At 40.7% G+C, this 15,734-nt stretch overlaps 1 protein-coding gene across 2 annotated transcripts; it reads right to left on the bottom strand.

The window, feature by feature from the left end:
* Positions 1 to 761: 761 nt before the first annotated feature.
* Positions 762 to 7,641, bottom strand: FAM162B (family with sequence similarity 162 member B). Of its 2 annotated transcripts, none has more exons than XM_046006583.1 (4): positions 7,427 to 7,641; positions 7,156 to 7,267; positions 3,734 to 3,842; positions 762 to 897 (listed from the first exon to the last, which is right to left on the bottom strand). In XM_046006583.1, the coding sequence occupies exons 1-4, from the start codon at positions 7,596 to 7,598 to the stop codon at positions 799 to 801; spliced, it is 492 nt and encodes a 163-aa protein (XP_045862539.1). In that variant the 5' UTR covers positions 7,599 to 7,641; the 3' UTR covers positions 762 to 798. The 2 variants fall into 2 exon arrangements, with proteins under 2 accessions (XP_045862539.1, XP_045862540.1); XM_046006584.1 differs by having other exon boundaries at positions 7,156 to 7,264.
* Positions 7,642 to 15,734: the final 8,093 nt, after the last annotated feature.

The raw sequence follows: 15,734 nt of genomic DNA, 5'->3' as shown, positions 1-15,734 counted from the left end.
TTTGACTAGAGTCAGTCATCTATTTTTTTAAAAATCTCTACTTGTTTGAGAGTTCATATTTTCTTGTTACCCTAGAGATCTTAGCATATATATTTAACTTAAAAAAAATCTAAAGTTGATAGTTTTACATTCCTCTCAGTCAGTGCAAGAGTCCTACCCAAATACAGTGGAAATTTGGTTGAAAATTTAGATTTTGAAGAACACTTAGTGAATGACATACACAGAGTGCTCATTTTAGCATTATCTGTATTGGCCCCAAACTGGACCAAATATCCAGATAAACTGTTGCATATTCACAATGGAATACTTTAACAAAATAAAGATGAATAAACTCATGTTACACAAAATTTGTGTAATGATCTCACAACATAATGTTGAGTCTAAGAATTCACCCTCACAAGTGCATATTGTGTAATTCTATTAATATAAATTTCAAAAAGAAGCAAAACTCATCTATGGTGATAAAACTCACAACAATGGTTACCTTTGGATGGTAATGACTGACAGAGGGTGGAGGAGAGGTTTCTGAGATGTTACTGGTGTTCTGCATCTTGACCTGGGAGGTGGTTTTGCAGGTGTGTTCACTATGTAAATAGGTATCGAGCCATACACACTTCTGTGCACTTTTCTGAATACAGTTCCACTTCAGTAAAATTTTACTGAAAATAAAAAGACTTTTTGCTTCTCTTTACCAAATAAAACCATGGCAGTTATTTCATTAAATATTCTATTTTACCTATCTTTTATTGTTTTGGTAATAGTAATGATCCTCTGATTAACATCGTGTCACTCGTAATTTCATTTGGCCTTAGCCTGTGCGGCCAGTGCAGCTTCTTCACGCCACTTAGCTTTCTTCGCCAGGTTCCAACTTGTTAAGGATTCATGTCGTTCTGCTGCCTGAAAAATAAGAATAACGAACAAAAACAAAACAAAAAATAAAGCAAAGCATTGCAACTCTCTGGAAAGAATTTGTATTTCAGACATATACGAGATCCTCTGTGAAAAGGAGAAAAGTAACTTAAAACATCTGTCACAAACAGTATCCAAGAAACATGATCCTTTGGTGTAGAAAAAATAGCTATATAAGTTGCGAGACTTGTAGTCAACAGGACAACTGACAACGGAAATCTGCCCTGGATCTCTTGGCACACAAAGACATATTTTTTGGATAAAAAAAAAATAACAAAAACATTTTCAAATAGTTATGCTAAAAATCAAGAAAGGGAAATCTTCAGTTATCAGAAATGGAAAGAACTCAAAAGGCATGAAATGGTGGGGAATAAGAAGGGCTGAAGCCAGGAAGGGAAGGAATGATTTCAGGCAGGGGGCATTAGGGGAAATTACAGGTTTTAACAGCTGGGAGCTGGGAGTTTAATCTCTGCCCCAAAAGGTGAGTGCAGAGTTTGCGTTGGAAGTATCAGGTACTCCACTGAAATGACTAAAATTCCTCTTACTAGCCCAAGGAACTGGCAAAGAAAGTAGAAATTTTCTGGGGGGAAAATCGCTTCTGAAAAGAAAAGATGATCAACATCATAATTAAGACATAAAAACTCCAGCTAGAAAATAGATCTGCAGGAATAATCTAAGTGCAGATACAAAAAATAGAAAAAAAGTTAAGAGACATGGAGAATAGAATTTGGAAGTTCCAACATATATACAAAACAGGTGGAAAGAATAGAGAGACTGGGTGAAGGGGCCATATTTGAAGTTACGACAGCTTAGACTTTTTCAACAGTGAGGAAATCTATATATAGGTCCTCAGGCTGAAGAGTGTATGAAGTCCTTAGCAGGAAAAAAACAAAAGATACTGATGAATGCCTAATCTGTCCCTCACACTTACTATATTCCCGGTATCGGACTCGGTGTATTTTGCCTGTTGTGCCTACCAGTTCTCTCCCCAGCATTACACATCTCCACAAATGGTGGCATCATCAACCTAGTTGCTGAAGTAAAAAACCCAGGCTTTTTGGTTTCTTTCTTCCATTTACTTTCTTCTTCCCACATCAAATGTACCACAAAGTTCTATCCTTTCTACCTCCCCAAATATATCTCAGATTGCTAAACTTTTCTTCACCTCCATCTGTCACAATCTCAGTTAAAGTATATGCGTTAATTATTTAAAACAAAAGAATTGGAGAGAGGCAAGAGGGACAGCCATGAGTACTCTTTAGAAGATATTGGAATCAATTTGGCAACAGATGTTGGTTATCTCAGACCAGGGTGATATCAAGAGAGATGGTGAGGAGTGGTCCAGTCTTAGGTATATTTCAAAATGGAATCAACAGGATTTCTGAGGTATCATGGCTTACTCATGAGCAGCTGAGAAGATGATAAAATAGTGAGCACCTGGGCAAAGCCATGTTTAAGCAGGTGGTCATGGAAGGTCTCTGCCTGGAGTGAGAATAAGCCAGCTATGGCAAGGCCAGAGGAAGGAAGGAAAGCCTAGTGAGGAGAAAGGGTTTAGTGTATTAAAAAAATAGAGAAGACCCAGAGTAGATGGAGCATAATGAACAAAGAGAAGATGTTATAAAACAAGGAGGGTCCAGACAGTATCAGGCTCCATTCTGTCATTCAGGAGCTAGAGAATCATCGCCGTGGTGGATAGTCATTTTATCTACAGTAGGTTATAAATAAGAGGTCACCAAATTTCTTTATTCCTATGTTTGAACACTTAAGAAATATTTAATAAATTTCCCCTTTGATGAGAATCCTTTCAAAGCGCACATTCTCTGACACATACCCTTGAATGGGTATGTACGTGACAACAGTCAACTTACAGGCTCAGTTCCTATGTGAATTACTGGGCTCAAATATTCTCAAAAACCTGAAAAGTAACCCAGGGCAGAATCACAGGACGAGGGAGAATGGTAATTGGCTACACACGCCCAGAGAGTGAAGATGTGCAGTTCCAAGCAAATTCTTCTGTGTGATGCGGCTGCCAAAACTTGCTTTCAACTCTGGTTGTGTTACTAGAATACAGTTCACGAACAAGAAAGTTAGTCGTGCTCTAGTGGGTTCAGTTGCAAATGCCACAGTGAAGGGAGACACTGATAAAGGGCAGTGTGTTCAGAGGAGGGGAAAGTTGTACAGGATAGGGAAATTAAGACTGGAGAAGAAAAGACTCATAGGTATGTGTTAGATGTCTCCCAATATTTGTGGGGCTGCTTTTCGTGGTAAAAAGTGATCAGCAGATAGAAGGATTTGGGGAAGCAAGAAACACAATTAGAGTAAACATCTCTTAATTTCTCTCTAGAAACCAGATACTGGAGATGACAAGGCAAGGGCTCACGTGTAGGATACAGACAAGTTGGCCTTGAGCACGTCCAGTATTTGCCATTTCTGAGGATTTCATAATTCTGTGCGATAGTTATGATTGAGTTCATGACTTAAGGAACAACCAAGTTTGGGTAACTTTCACACAGCAAACTTCTTCTTGCACAGATTTTAACCAGGCTATGAACCGTCCTGTTTAACCAGGCTATGAACTGTTTTTACCTTATAAACGGAAACAAGCTTTTGTTCCTCCTATCTAACCATGTAGTTTGCATTTGTGGGCTGAAATTTTCATGACAGAAATTGTTTCCAGGAGGAGAGATATTTATGGATGGCTCAAGGAGTCTATGACGAAATTGTGCTTGCATGGAAAATAAAACAATAATCCCCAAATCAAGAATAAAGCTCATAGTATTTCTTAAAATTCACCGGTCCAGCTGTATTTTAAAGAGATACTCACCCTTTTGGCTGAGACGATCACCGCAAAACAGGCAATAATGGTGAGTCCAATCATTATGTAACAAGCTTTCACTCGAGCCTTGTTTCTTGCAGCATCTATCATTTCTGGCCTAAACCAAGATTTGTATTCTGTTAATTATATTGCAGCAATCTGCTTTTCTCTCCCTGGCATGATAGGCAATCCCTGAATGCCAACTGCAGACGTCCAAAGCCGAGCCCATTATATTCCCAATTTCAAAATAACAGGTATAATTATGTCTTCATTAATGTTAGTCACCATGAAACCACAGTGTAGTATATTTAGTTTCTAACTTCTCAAAATATAACTTCTAGAAATGATGGCCTGATTCTCCTTTTTTTTTTTCTTTTTGGTCACAAATCAGGGTAAAGGTTAAGAATTTAATTCTATATATGTCTATGACCTGTGTTCATTTGGTCCCTCTGTTATTCAGTGGGCTTCATCTTTAGTTTTTATTAAAGATTTTATTTATTAATTTTGAGAGAGAGAGTGAGCAAGAGAGCATGGGGGCAAGAGGGAGAGCCAGAGGGAGAGGGAGAGAGAATCTCCAGGGGGACTCTGAGCTGAGCCTGAAGCCCGAGGTGGGGCTCCATCTCACAATCCTGAGATCATGACCTGCTCTGAAAGCAAGAGTTGGGCCTTTAACCCACTGAGCCACCCAGGCACCACTCCTTCTTGGTTTTAATGAGGTTGTTTTTTTAAAATTTGTTTCCCTCATTTTGTTTTCTCACTGGGCTCCCAATCCCTTCTGGCCGTCTCCCATTCTATCCTGATTAGTTTTGTGGGGATCTCTATAGAGAAAAGGTGTTTCCTTTGTGGCTTTTGCATGAAATTTTCAAAATAAGTGATCTAAATGACAATGATTTGTTGAAGAAAAAGAGAAGGTCACCTTCGTTTTCTTATTATTCTGAAATTTTCTATACTTGATCGAATACTGGGGATACTTATTTATTAATATAAAGTTACAGGCAAGTTCTTTAAGATTTTTAGCAATGTTACTTAACAAAGCAGAGTGACAAACTTAATTGTGTCTGTGGGCCTTTTATACCGAAATAAACTTTAACAATTTGCAATAATATGAAATGGCAGTTTATAGATACACATGATTAAAGAATGATTCTTGAGAATGTAAGCAACAGTATTCTTTCTTATCTAATGCCAAGTTTAAACAGAATGTAGTTACAGTCTTCTATTACTTCTATTATTTGTAGTTGCTTCCTTCTATTACTTGTCAGAAGACAAATTGCAATTTCTCTTAAAAATGAAAAACCTTTTCTTTAACTTTTCCACCAGTTTAAAGAGCATGGCAAACCAATATCTAGCCTGTTTTCCTTAGATTTGAGACAGTCAATGTGCGTTTTAAGATGTTAGTTGCAAACAGGTAAATATGAAGACATTATTAGATTATATTTGTTGCTGACTTTTGTTCCAGATGGAGCCTAGAAGATATGATCTTTTTTACCCATCCATCTGGCTTTGATCTGCTATACCAAATTAGGTGTGCACTGAAAAAAAAAAACAAGAGAAAGCACAGTTATGATTAAATATCACTAGTGTATAATAAAAAATTATAGCTCACTTGCCAATTACATGTCCATTAAGAGCATAAAAAGTGAAAGCTGTTCACATTGTAAGTCTAAACTTAGTTTGGGAGGTATATCCCTCTTCAACAGCAATGTTTTAAAAAATTATAGAAAACAGCAAAGTGAAAAATATTCAAATACTTTAATGTTTCCAACACCAAGCTACAATTCGTTTCTTAGACAACTTATTTGAAGTTAAATTCTGTTTATAACACTTCTTTTGACTGTGATCCTGGGGAAATTAAATTATTGCTATAAAATGGGTCTCTTCACACACAGAGCTGTATTAATGCAAAACTAGGCCTACTGTCTCCTGACAAGTATTAATTTACAATACTGAAGGTTCTTTACATTCTTTTTTATGTTTATTTTTATTTAGTTAATTTATTTTTATTTATTATTGAAGGATTGATTATTCTGTTATAGCACTGAGAAACTCAAAATTCCAAAAAATTAAGGATGGTATTTTAGCCTTTCTGAGGATGATTTCTGCTTTGGGCTGAGTCTGTAGTTCGAAGTCTACAGATCTCAAGGAAAACAATATTTGTCTTATAATATTAAAAAAAGTCTCCGGGGTTGAATAAATGCTGAATATAGATTTCAAATTCTGTGTTATTTCAAATTCCATGTCCATTCCTCATTAAATAATTTGATCCAAGAAAGGGATAAAAAGGTTTGAGAATTCACTATTGAGCCAACATTTCCCAGCACGTGTTTCTTTCCTCATTTTTTTAAATATGCTTTTGGTAACTAGTAAATTACAAAGTAAAAAAGTGTTGACAAGTACACCTGAAACTAATGTAATATTGTGTGTCAACTATACTTCAATGCAAACAAATGTACATTTAAATTTTGATTTTAAAATGTGTAGGTAATATGTGCAGAACAAGCTGCAGGCCTAGTTTCCGTTATTCATTCCACTAGGCATGGATTATTACATCGTACAAAAATTATATACAGGACCTCTGTAATCCGTATCTGATATTACAGTTCTAGTCCCGTCTTTTTTTTTTTTTTTAAGATCAGCTTAAAAAGTAGTAGATTGGTTTTATGCTTAGTTTCCTTCATTCCCTTTTTAAAATCCACTCCCTTGTAACAAATGCTGAGAAGTATTTTGGGCTTGCATAAACCGAAACTGTAGAAAAATGATTTCTACAGGTTAAATTTACCCTTGGGGTGAAATTGTCAGCTTGAGTTTTATCATTTAAGCGACCCTCTAACTTGGTTTTGGGATGGTGAAGAGACCAGCGATGCTGAGGCTCCGAGGGCCCCAGCCCGAGGGAACCCCGCGCTCTGTGGGCTGCAGAACCAGGAGCATCAGGCTTCTCCCGCCCCAGAATATGAGGTCTCGTGGATGTGGCTTCCTCCCAGAGGCTCTTTAGTACTCCCAGGAGCCACGAGCCTTCGTTAGGTGGAGCAGGGAGCTGCTCCCTGGGCAGAGTCCCTCTCCCTCTCTGGGAACCCTGCAGCCACCCCGGGTGCACGCGCCGACCATGCAATCTGTGTGACCCAAGCGCTCCGCTGCCTTGAGGGTCTGAGCTCCTCGGGGCGGGTATCTGGGCGATGGTGCAAGTGCCCACCGAAATGGGTTTTCACCCAACTTTAACAATCTCCTTGTAAGCTTAGGTGCCCACTGTTCAGTCAAGGCATTTGACATTTAACCGCATTAGGGGGAGGCTGGGGAGGGGTATTCCTCAAGGTGGTGGGTGTTGTGAAGCACCGCGGCTGTCTTTTTTCCGGGGCGCGCCGAGGTCGGGAGGTGCATGGAACCGGCACCCCTCCATGCGCACGAAAACTGGCCGCCGCACAGGCCACACTTACGGGATCCGTGGCGGGATGTCCTCCATCGCTTTGAAACGCCCGGTCCACACCAGGATTTTCTTATCGAATTGCGAAGGTTTGTACTCGGCGGGGACCCGGTGGACCTTTCCTGCTGCGAAGGTGACAGGGGTCGCCGGAGGAACCGACTGACCGATGGCACAGTGGCTCAGAGCGCACTCACACCGCCCCCTCCCTGCCTCACCCCAGGCGCGGCTCCTCGCCCGCTGCTCGGCACCCTCTCCTTTCCAGGTCTTTCCCAGCCCGGGCTCACCTGGACCCTGGGGCTCAGAGCCGCTGGCGCCCCGGCCGTTGCAGTAGCGGGGCAGACCCCGAGGCTGCAGGGGCGCGATGGGCCGCGGCGCTGCTTCTCCGTGCGCTCCCGGGGCCCAGCGGAAGATGCGCCCCAGGCGGAGGCCCCGGAGGCCCCCGACAGCCGCGAGCATGCTGCGCCCTGATTCTGCGCTCCCAGCCCGGGACGAAGTTCTGCTGCTGCTCCCCGGCCCGCCCCGGCCCGCCCCGGCCCGCCCCGGCCCGCCCCGCCCCGCCCCGCCCCGCGGCGCTCCTAGGGGAGCCCGGGCAGTGCAGCTGGAGCCTCCTGTACGTGCACACTCGCTCCCGGCCCCCGCCCCCGGCCCGAGACCCTGGCCACGACCCTGGGGGCCGAGTCCCCTGCGAGCAGGGCCCAGGAGGCTTCTTGTCTCTGCTGGAAAACTTTCCGAGCAGATTCACCACCTCCTGAGACCGCCCCCGGCAGTTTCTTTTAAAGCCATTACTTTGAGTAGAAACACTTCCCTCAGACTTTACTCTTTTGGTTCCAATGTTTGGTGTCAAGAGAATAAACCTAAACTCTCTCCTCCAGAAAGAACCAACAGTTCCTCAAGGGCAGGGCACGCCAGATGTTTTCCAAGTAAGTGTGAGGCCATGCAACAAACTTCTGAATTCCCCATGAAGAGAGATTTTGAAGTTGGCTCCTCATTCCACCCTCCGCTCCCACACTTTTTCTCTTTCCTAGGCAAAACCACCTCAGTTGCTGCAATTTCTTTTTCCCCATCTTTCATTTCTTCCTAAGATCACACACTCCAAACGTTCTTCAAAATGAGCCTTTCTTCTACCTTCCACCATTTTCCCTCTGCAAGAAAGGGGTGAGGAGGAATCTGCTATTCTCTGGCAGACTCTGGGAAAGGCAGTGAGGAAAGCTGCCTACTCTGAAGGACTTTACTTAACTCTGCTTATTCCTATTCCCCGGACAACCAGGTAAGGGTGCTTTTCAGGACCCTGCCCCAGGCCCTCCTCACCTTCCTCCCATTATTGTCTCTGAGGTTCCTTCCAGAGCCAGACACTGCCTTACACATTTAGTTGGATCTCCAGATATTTCTTTTCTTCCTACCCAGACTATCAGGCTCTTGAAGGCCAACTCCCTGTACCTCCAAGTGTCTTTCACATAACAAGGCTTAGCAAAAGAAGAGAGTCATACCTCCGTACAGAAATATGCATTTGAAGGAGTGGCTGTAGAAAGAACACTGACTTTGCCTTCATACAAAGGTTGAAGCCCCTGATTTATGACTTAAGAGTCTCACAGTCATAATAAGCAAATCATTTATGCTATCAGTCTTGGTCTCATTTGTAAAAGTATTCCTACCTCTCAAGTTCATTCATGAAATGACTACAAAAACGGTACAATCGGCCAGCTACTTCTTAGAGCCGGGGATAGAGCCTTGAACAATGTCAAGTGGGAATGAGTAGTTGAAAAAACAAAAAGCAGGATGAAAAAAAAAAAAAAAAGAAAGGAAGCAGGGTGGAGTGGAAGATATTTAGAAAACTTGGTTAGGGATACCCTTCTAACTGCGCCTGGCACATAGTAACATTTCAAAAGATGTTATCATTTCTTCCCTTCACATCTTTTTGTTTCACTTGTCCCAAAACACACGGGCATTTTAACTTGTGAAATCTCATGGAGTGAGTTATGGGAGGCTATGACCTTCCGGAAGGTAAGGGTTATGTTTTATATCCTTAGGATGTAGCTGAAAAATTTGGCACTTAGATCCTTGATATGTATTTGTTAAATGAATAAATGAGTGCAAGTCTTCAATGATAAAATAGACTCTGTTTGGGCTAGTTTAAGAAAAGACTGAAGTATTTAAGAACACAATGAACTGAATGAATTCCTGCTTGACAAAGTATATCACCATGGATGACATTTGATTGTTTCAGGAAAATGCTACTTGAAAATTCTCCCATTGCTCAGACACATTCCTTTTCCTTTTAAGATTTTATTTTTCTTCATGTTTCTGAGAAAAATATCTCTTGGAAACAACCCGTCATTAATCGTTCACCGAGGAGTTATTAAACTGGCCAAGTAAGTTTATTTCCCTGGAAAGAACCAAATGTCAAGCATCTGTGCATGATTTTCTATCTCCAGCTTCTCTAGAAAGGCAGAACTACAGAGCAAGAGTGTAAGAGTTTCTATCATGAGAAAAAGAACAATTTGCATTCTATTCTCTATTCCTTATGGGATTAAAATGCCACTATTTGGCTGTGGTCTGCATAAGAAAAAAAAATACAACTGCATGGGAGATGTTCTCTTTAGTTCTAGAATGGGACCAAATTAAAAACAAACAAACAAACCTCAAATCAACTTTTAATAGACGAAAGCACTAATTGTAGCTAATTGTATTCTTTTCTTTTCTTTTCAAACCAGGACAGCTTATTTATTCATTGAACAAATATTTACTGAGTGCCTCCCCTGTGCTGGGCTGTGTTCTAGGATCTGACCTTGCAGCAGGTAGGCGAATAAAACTCTTTGCCCCTTACAGAGCTTATTACTAATCCGTGGGGGTTTTAGTCTACCCATTGTGTACTATATTTATATTACTTTTCAATCCCATGGTTCATCTGATTTGTATATACTATTTTCAGTTTTGTTCCTTCCGGGTTTTTGATTAGTATGGTTTATGTTTTCATTTCTTAGGATGGTTTATGTTTTCATTTCTTACAGTTAATTTAGTTACTTCTTAAGATTCACAGTTAAGGAGCACCTGGGTGGCTCAGTGTGTTAAAGCCTCTGCCTTCAGCTCAGGTCATGATCCCAGGGTCCTGGGATCTAGCCCTGCATCTGGCTCTCTGCTCAGCAGGGAGCCTGCTTCCCCCTCTCTCTGCCTGCCCCTCTGCCTACTTGTGATCTCTGTCTGTCAAATAAATAAATAAAATCTTAAAGATTCACAGTTAAAACTAGGACTATATTTTAAATGAAGCTATTATGTAGACTGAAGGGAAAATGGGAGCAAATTTTAATTTATTTTATTATTTTTATTTATTATCAAGAGCCACCGTGTGCTCTCCACTGGGATAGACAGGAGATGCCAAAATTGCCACAGAGCTATCCCTGAGAATTTCCCACTCTGGCTAGGATGATGAGGGGTTGGGAGGGAACTTGGCTAATTTATTTTCTAATCCCCTACTAGCCTATCTGTAGGGAAAGTTCTAAGGTGACTGTTGACCTGCAGACCCAATTCACTGGAGTCTCCAGTGGTTCAGGCAACCTTATTTAAGTGCATGGTCCAGGTGGTAGCCCAGTTACCCAATAGGTGTTAAGCGTAACTTTACAGCACAAGCAGAAGCTCAAAATGAGATCTGAAAAACCATTAATGAGCTCCTACACTCAGATCTTCTTGTTATTCCTCTTAATTCGCGTTTTCATTCTTATAGTTCAATCTTTCATTCTCTCTCAACCATGCCCTTGTAATAACCTCTAAAGCCTTTTCCCAATGTCTAGTTAATTCTTTCTGTCATCCTTTCTCTGCCTAGCCCCCAGAGATAGTTTTCGAAAACTCAGAAGCTATCATATAAAACTTTCATGGGGCCAGTCTCTTCCCTATTCCCTCCCTAATCCTGCCCTCCACCTCCTTATCCACAGACTACAAAGAGGACCCTGAAAAAAATCATAATGAGGCAGGGAGGATTCTTTCAAAGTCTCCTGCTTTGATATTTTGCAAAGTCTGATTCAAGTTCTTTGCCTTTGTCGTGTCCCTAGACATTGAAAATGTCACTAACCACAGGTAGGTGGGTCACACGGAATTATTGTGTGCTGTCACTGATGTGTGCTATCAGTTAACATCACAATGTAGCTCTGGCTTGGATGGTGGGATAGGCACTGTGTGTGTGACCAGCGCTCATCAGGACATGGCTGAGTTCTGACTGGATGAATTGCTTTTGTCCCATTGTTTTAAACATTAGTCGGAGAAATACATTCGGAAGAAAGCAGATTGGATTAACTTCTCCTGCACTATTTAATAATACATGGCTTTTATCAGAAAGGATGAATACCCAACATTTGCATCAACATGGCCGGGACTGGAGATTGTGCTAAGTCAAATAAGTCAAGCCGAGAAAGTCCATTATCACATGGTTTCACTTACTTGTGAAGCATAAGGAATAGCATGGAGGACATTAGGAGAAGGAAGGGAAAAATAAAGGGGCGAATGAGTGGGGGAGACCAACCATGGAGACTGCGGACTCCGAGAAACAAATGGAAGGTTTTGGGGAGGTTGATGTGGGGAGGGGTTAGTTAGCCCAGTGATGGGTATTAAAGAGGGCACGTATTGCATGGAACACTGAGTGTTATATATTAAGAATGAATCATGGAACACTGCATCAAAAACTAATGATGTATTGTATGGTGACTAACGTAACATGATTTTAAAAATAATACATGGCTTTTATTTGTTCTGGAAATAGCAAATCTGAAATGCATGTATATTTATTAAGTACTGTTTAGGCAGACTGCTCCAGGACAGTGAAGGGGCATCTGCGATGCCATGTCTCTCACATTCTTTGGCTGTTTCCATATCTAATAAGCCTCTTGCATGTGTCAGATTGTATGCAACTGCTTAACCACTTCACAACAGGGCAGCCTCTGGTCCTTCCCCAGTGATCAAACTTCAAAATTTCTGGTAACAATCTCTTGTAGCAAAATTAGCATTTTACAGTCCCAGGGTCTAAATCTGCTACAGACTTTTCACCCTTGAGGCACAATAATGATTTTATGTAATTCAAATCTGTATGCTTTGGAAAGAATTTTAGGATGACTTAAGACTGCTGCTCAGCACCCTGTCCCACACCACCCTCTTCAGACGCGTATAGAGAAGAGGTCTTGCAAAATGAATCAGACCCGTTATAATTGTGCAGTGTGATACCTTTCCTATCTAATTACAATTAAAGAAGGCTGTTCGCAATCATAACGTGAATGATGCCACCCCGAAGTCCTATAAGATAATTTCCTTTTGTCCTACCTGCATTTATACAAATCTTAGCTTCTCTCAGCCGCTTGTCTCTCTCTTGACTTATATGGTCATGTTTTCTTGGAAACTGGGAACTGACCTGTTTGAGTGTTTTGCCTATTGAGGGATAAAAACAAACAAACAAACAAACAAACAAACAAAAAACTTATCAAAGAATTTTCTTTGTTTCTCTTTCAATCCTTTTTACTTGGGGCTACATGTACTGATTTCTGATTTCCAGTGTGAAGTATAGTAATATCTAGGCAGAGCTAATTAAAAGGGCAGAGACTAAGTTTTTTTGTTTTTCATACTTCTCATGACACCACCACCTACAGATGGAAACAATTTTTATTTATGATCATGATAATAAAGATATACAACAGAATTTGGTACAGATGATTAGCACAAATCATTTAAATTACCGAAGCTCTCCAACAAGAGGTTAGGTTTGCTTGGTTTAAAGAACCAAAATCTAGGGAAATTTTTTAAGTTTGAAACTGAATAATCTATGAGAATGTTCTAGAGGTTAAAGATCAGCTATTTTATTTGTTCATTAATTTATTCATTTCTTCATCTAGTCTCCTGTCTTTTGAACTTTTATTATCATAAACTATGCTGCAATGAGTATTTTTGACATAGCTCCTTGGGTGTGTGTGTAATATTTTGTCTTGGGATATTTACCAGTAATGAAATTTTTGAATCTAGAAATGATCTCATTTTAGAAATTAAATGTCGAATTTAGTATAACGATAAATATCCTGGGCTTTATTTAAAAAGAAACTGGCCTCTCTCTCTGAGCTCAGGTCTATTTCAGGCTGGAAGACTGCCACCGGTATGGGCGTGTGTCATCAGTTTCTTGTCTGTCACCTCCCTGCTACCTGCTGCTCTTCTACCTCTGATTGACCCTCCCTCTCATCCCCTTCACCAGGACCCTGGGGGTTCCTGCAAACCTGGAAAGGAGAGGGGTGGAAAGAGAGGCAAGGGACAAGAAAGGTCTTGCTTGACAGATTTATTTATTTATTTATTTTTGTGATCTGATGTAGGCATTCTGTCTTTGATGGTTGTCAGAAACTGACCTTTTTTCTTGGTGGGGGCTGGGGGTTTTCTGGAGGTTCCTGAGGGATACTGTGTACAGCCTGCCCCCACATCAGTGGAGGTAGGGCTGACTTCTGAAGCAGCCATCAATTCTCTGAGGCTGGATAGATGGCTTCTGTCACAACCTTTTGCCTTTAAATGTGATAGTCATGGGTCAAACTCTGGGTTACATGGATCAGGTTCTCCAAGAGGTTTTTCCAGAACTTGTCTCCCTGGAATTGAAGTGAGAGAAAAGAATTGCTCCTCCACTCTCCTCCTAACTTACATCCCGTATGGGAATGAGGGAGATTCCAAAGCACTTCAATAGCTTTTTCCAAAAATGTCTCTCTTAAACACATACATCCTCCTGGCTTGTCCAACATCTTAAATATTCATAAGGTAGGTAATAAGGATCCTGTGTCTTTTGCATATGACAAATTTGTCTAAACCGGAGGGATTATTATGGATAGTGTGAAGCTCCTGGTATCATGGGAATGCTGGAGGGGTGCCGCTGAGCTTCCAGTAACTGCTCTTGGAAGCCCACACAGAATTGGCCTGGTAGGCAACTCTGTCTTCTCCAACTCAGAGCCACCCCAACCCTGTCCCAGTTGGGCAGCTCTTGTTGCCATGGTTGACCCCAGAACATGCTGACTTGTCACTGCTAAGCCTAAATTTCATATGGAGGCATAGCAACAGCAAGGAGAATGGGAAATGTATCTGTTGTTATTTTTTATTTCATCTTGAAAAGCAGCACTCAGGGTGGGCATCCGTGAGTATGTCCACATGTCCACAATCAACCACAGAGTTCTTTTTGGTGATTTCTTTTTCATGTCTTCATGGATGGTCTAGCACCTTGCTTTGAGACATGGAGATATTTAGCACCTAGTGTTTTGTGTGTTTTGTGAGTTAGGGATCTAATTTTTTTTTTTTTTCCCAGTAAGGAATGCTGCTTGTTCCTGTCATTATTTAATGAGCCACCCATATTTCTGCATTGATTTTTATGTGGCCAAAACATAGATCTGGCTTTCATTTCTGTTTTATTGGTTGGAATGCTTGTCCCTTCACATCACCATGCTCTTGGATCCCTTTTCCTTATTTTCAAGAGTAACTTAGTTCTTTGTTCTCCCTCATACATTTAAAATCTGTCAATCTTGTTGAGATTTTATTGGAAATGTGTTGAAATTAATCATGTAGAAGATGACCTCTCTATGATAGCAAGTCTTCTAATTCATGATTAGAAGTTTCCATTTATTCAGGTTTTCTTTCATATCCTTCATAAACATAGTTATTTCTCCATAAAGACAATACTGTATCTCTGTTAATTTATTCCTAGGGATCTTATAGTTTTTGATGCTTTGGGAAATGAATATTTTATCAATACTAATTTCTGACAGGTTATTAGCAGTATATGGACATGCTATTGAATTTTCTATGCTGATCTTGTATCCACTGATCTTGATGAATTTTGTTATAGTTCTTTTAGTTTGTTTGTACATATTCTTGAATTTTCTCTTTATATAATTATATTATCAACAAAATAAGGCATTTCGGTTTGTTTCTTTCCCACTTTTGTACCTCCTTATAACCATTGGCTATGAACTCTAGAACAGTGTTGATAAGAAAGCATCATAGTGGGGGCGCCTGGGTGGCTCAGTGGTTTAAGCCTCTGCCTTCGGCTCAGGTCATGATCTCAGGGTCCTGGGATCGAGCCCCCCATCGGGCTCTCTGCTCAGTGCGGAGCCTGCTTCCTCCTCTCTCTCTGCCTGCCTCTCTGTCTGCTTGTGATCTCTGTCTGTCAAATAAATAAATAAAGTCTTTTAAAAAAAAAAAGATTTAAAAAAAAGAAAGCATCATAGTGGATTTTTGTCCCTGAATTTGATGAGAATACTTTTAAAAGTTTCACCACAAAATCTAATATTGGTTCTATTGTCTGAATGTTTGTGTCCCAAGATTCATTTCTTGAAATCCTCACCACCACGGTGGTGGTGTGGAGCCTTTGGGAAGTCATTAGGTCATCAGGGTGAGGCCCTCATGAATAGAATTAGTACTTTTACTAAAAAGGTCCAGGAAAGCACCCTTGTTTTTCTACCATGTGGAGCTATAGGGATGGTCATCTAGGAAGTGGACCTTACCAGACAGGGACTCCGCCAACAACTTGATCTTGAACTTCCAAGCATCCAGAACTACAGTAAATAAATGTTTGCTGAGTTTATCAGATTTTTGTTGTAG

The sequence above is a fragment of the Meles meles genome, chromosome 5, assembly GCF_922984935.1.
Source record: "Meles meles chromosome 5, mMelMel3.1 paternal haplotype, whole genome shotgun sequence".
Taxonomy (NCBI): domain Eukaryota; kingdom Metazoa; phylum Chordata; class Mammalia; order Carnivora; family Mustelidae; genus Meles; species Meles meles.
Note: the sequence above shows the minus strand (reverse complement) of the source record. Positions and strands in the feature narration are given on the sequence as shown.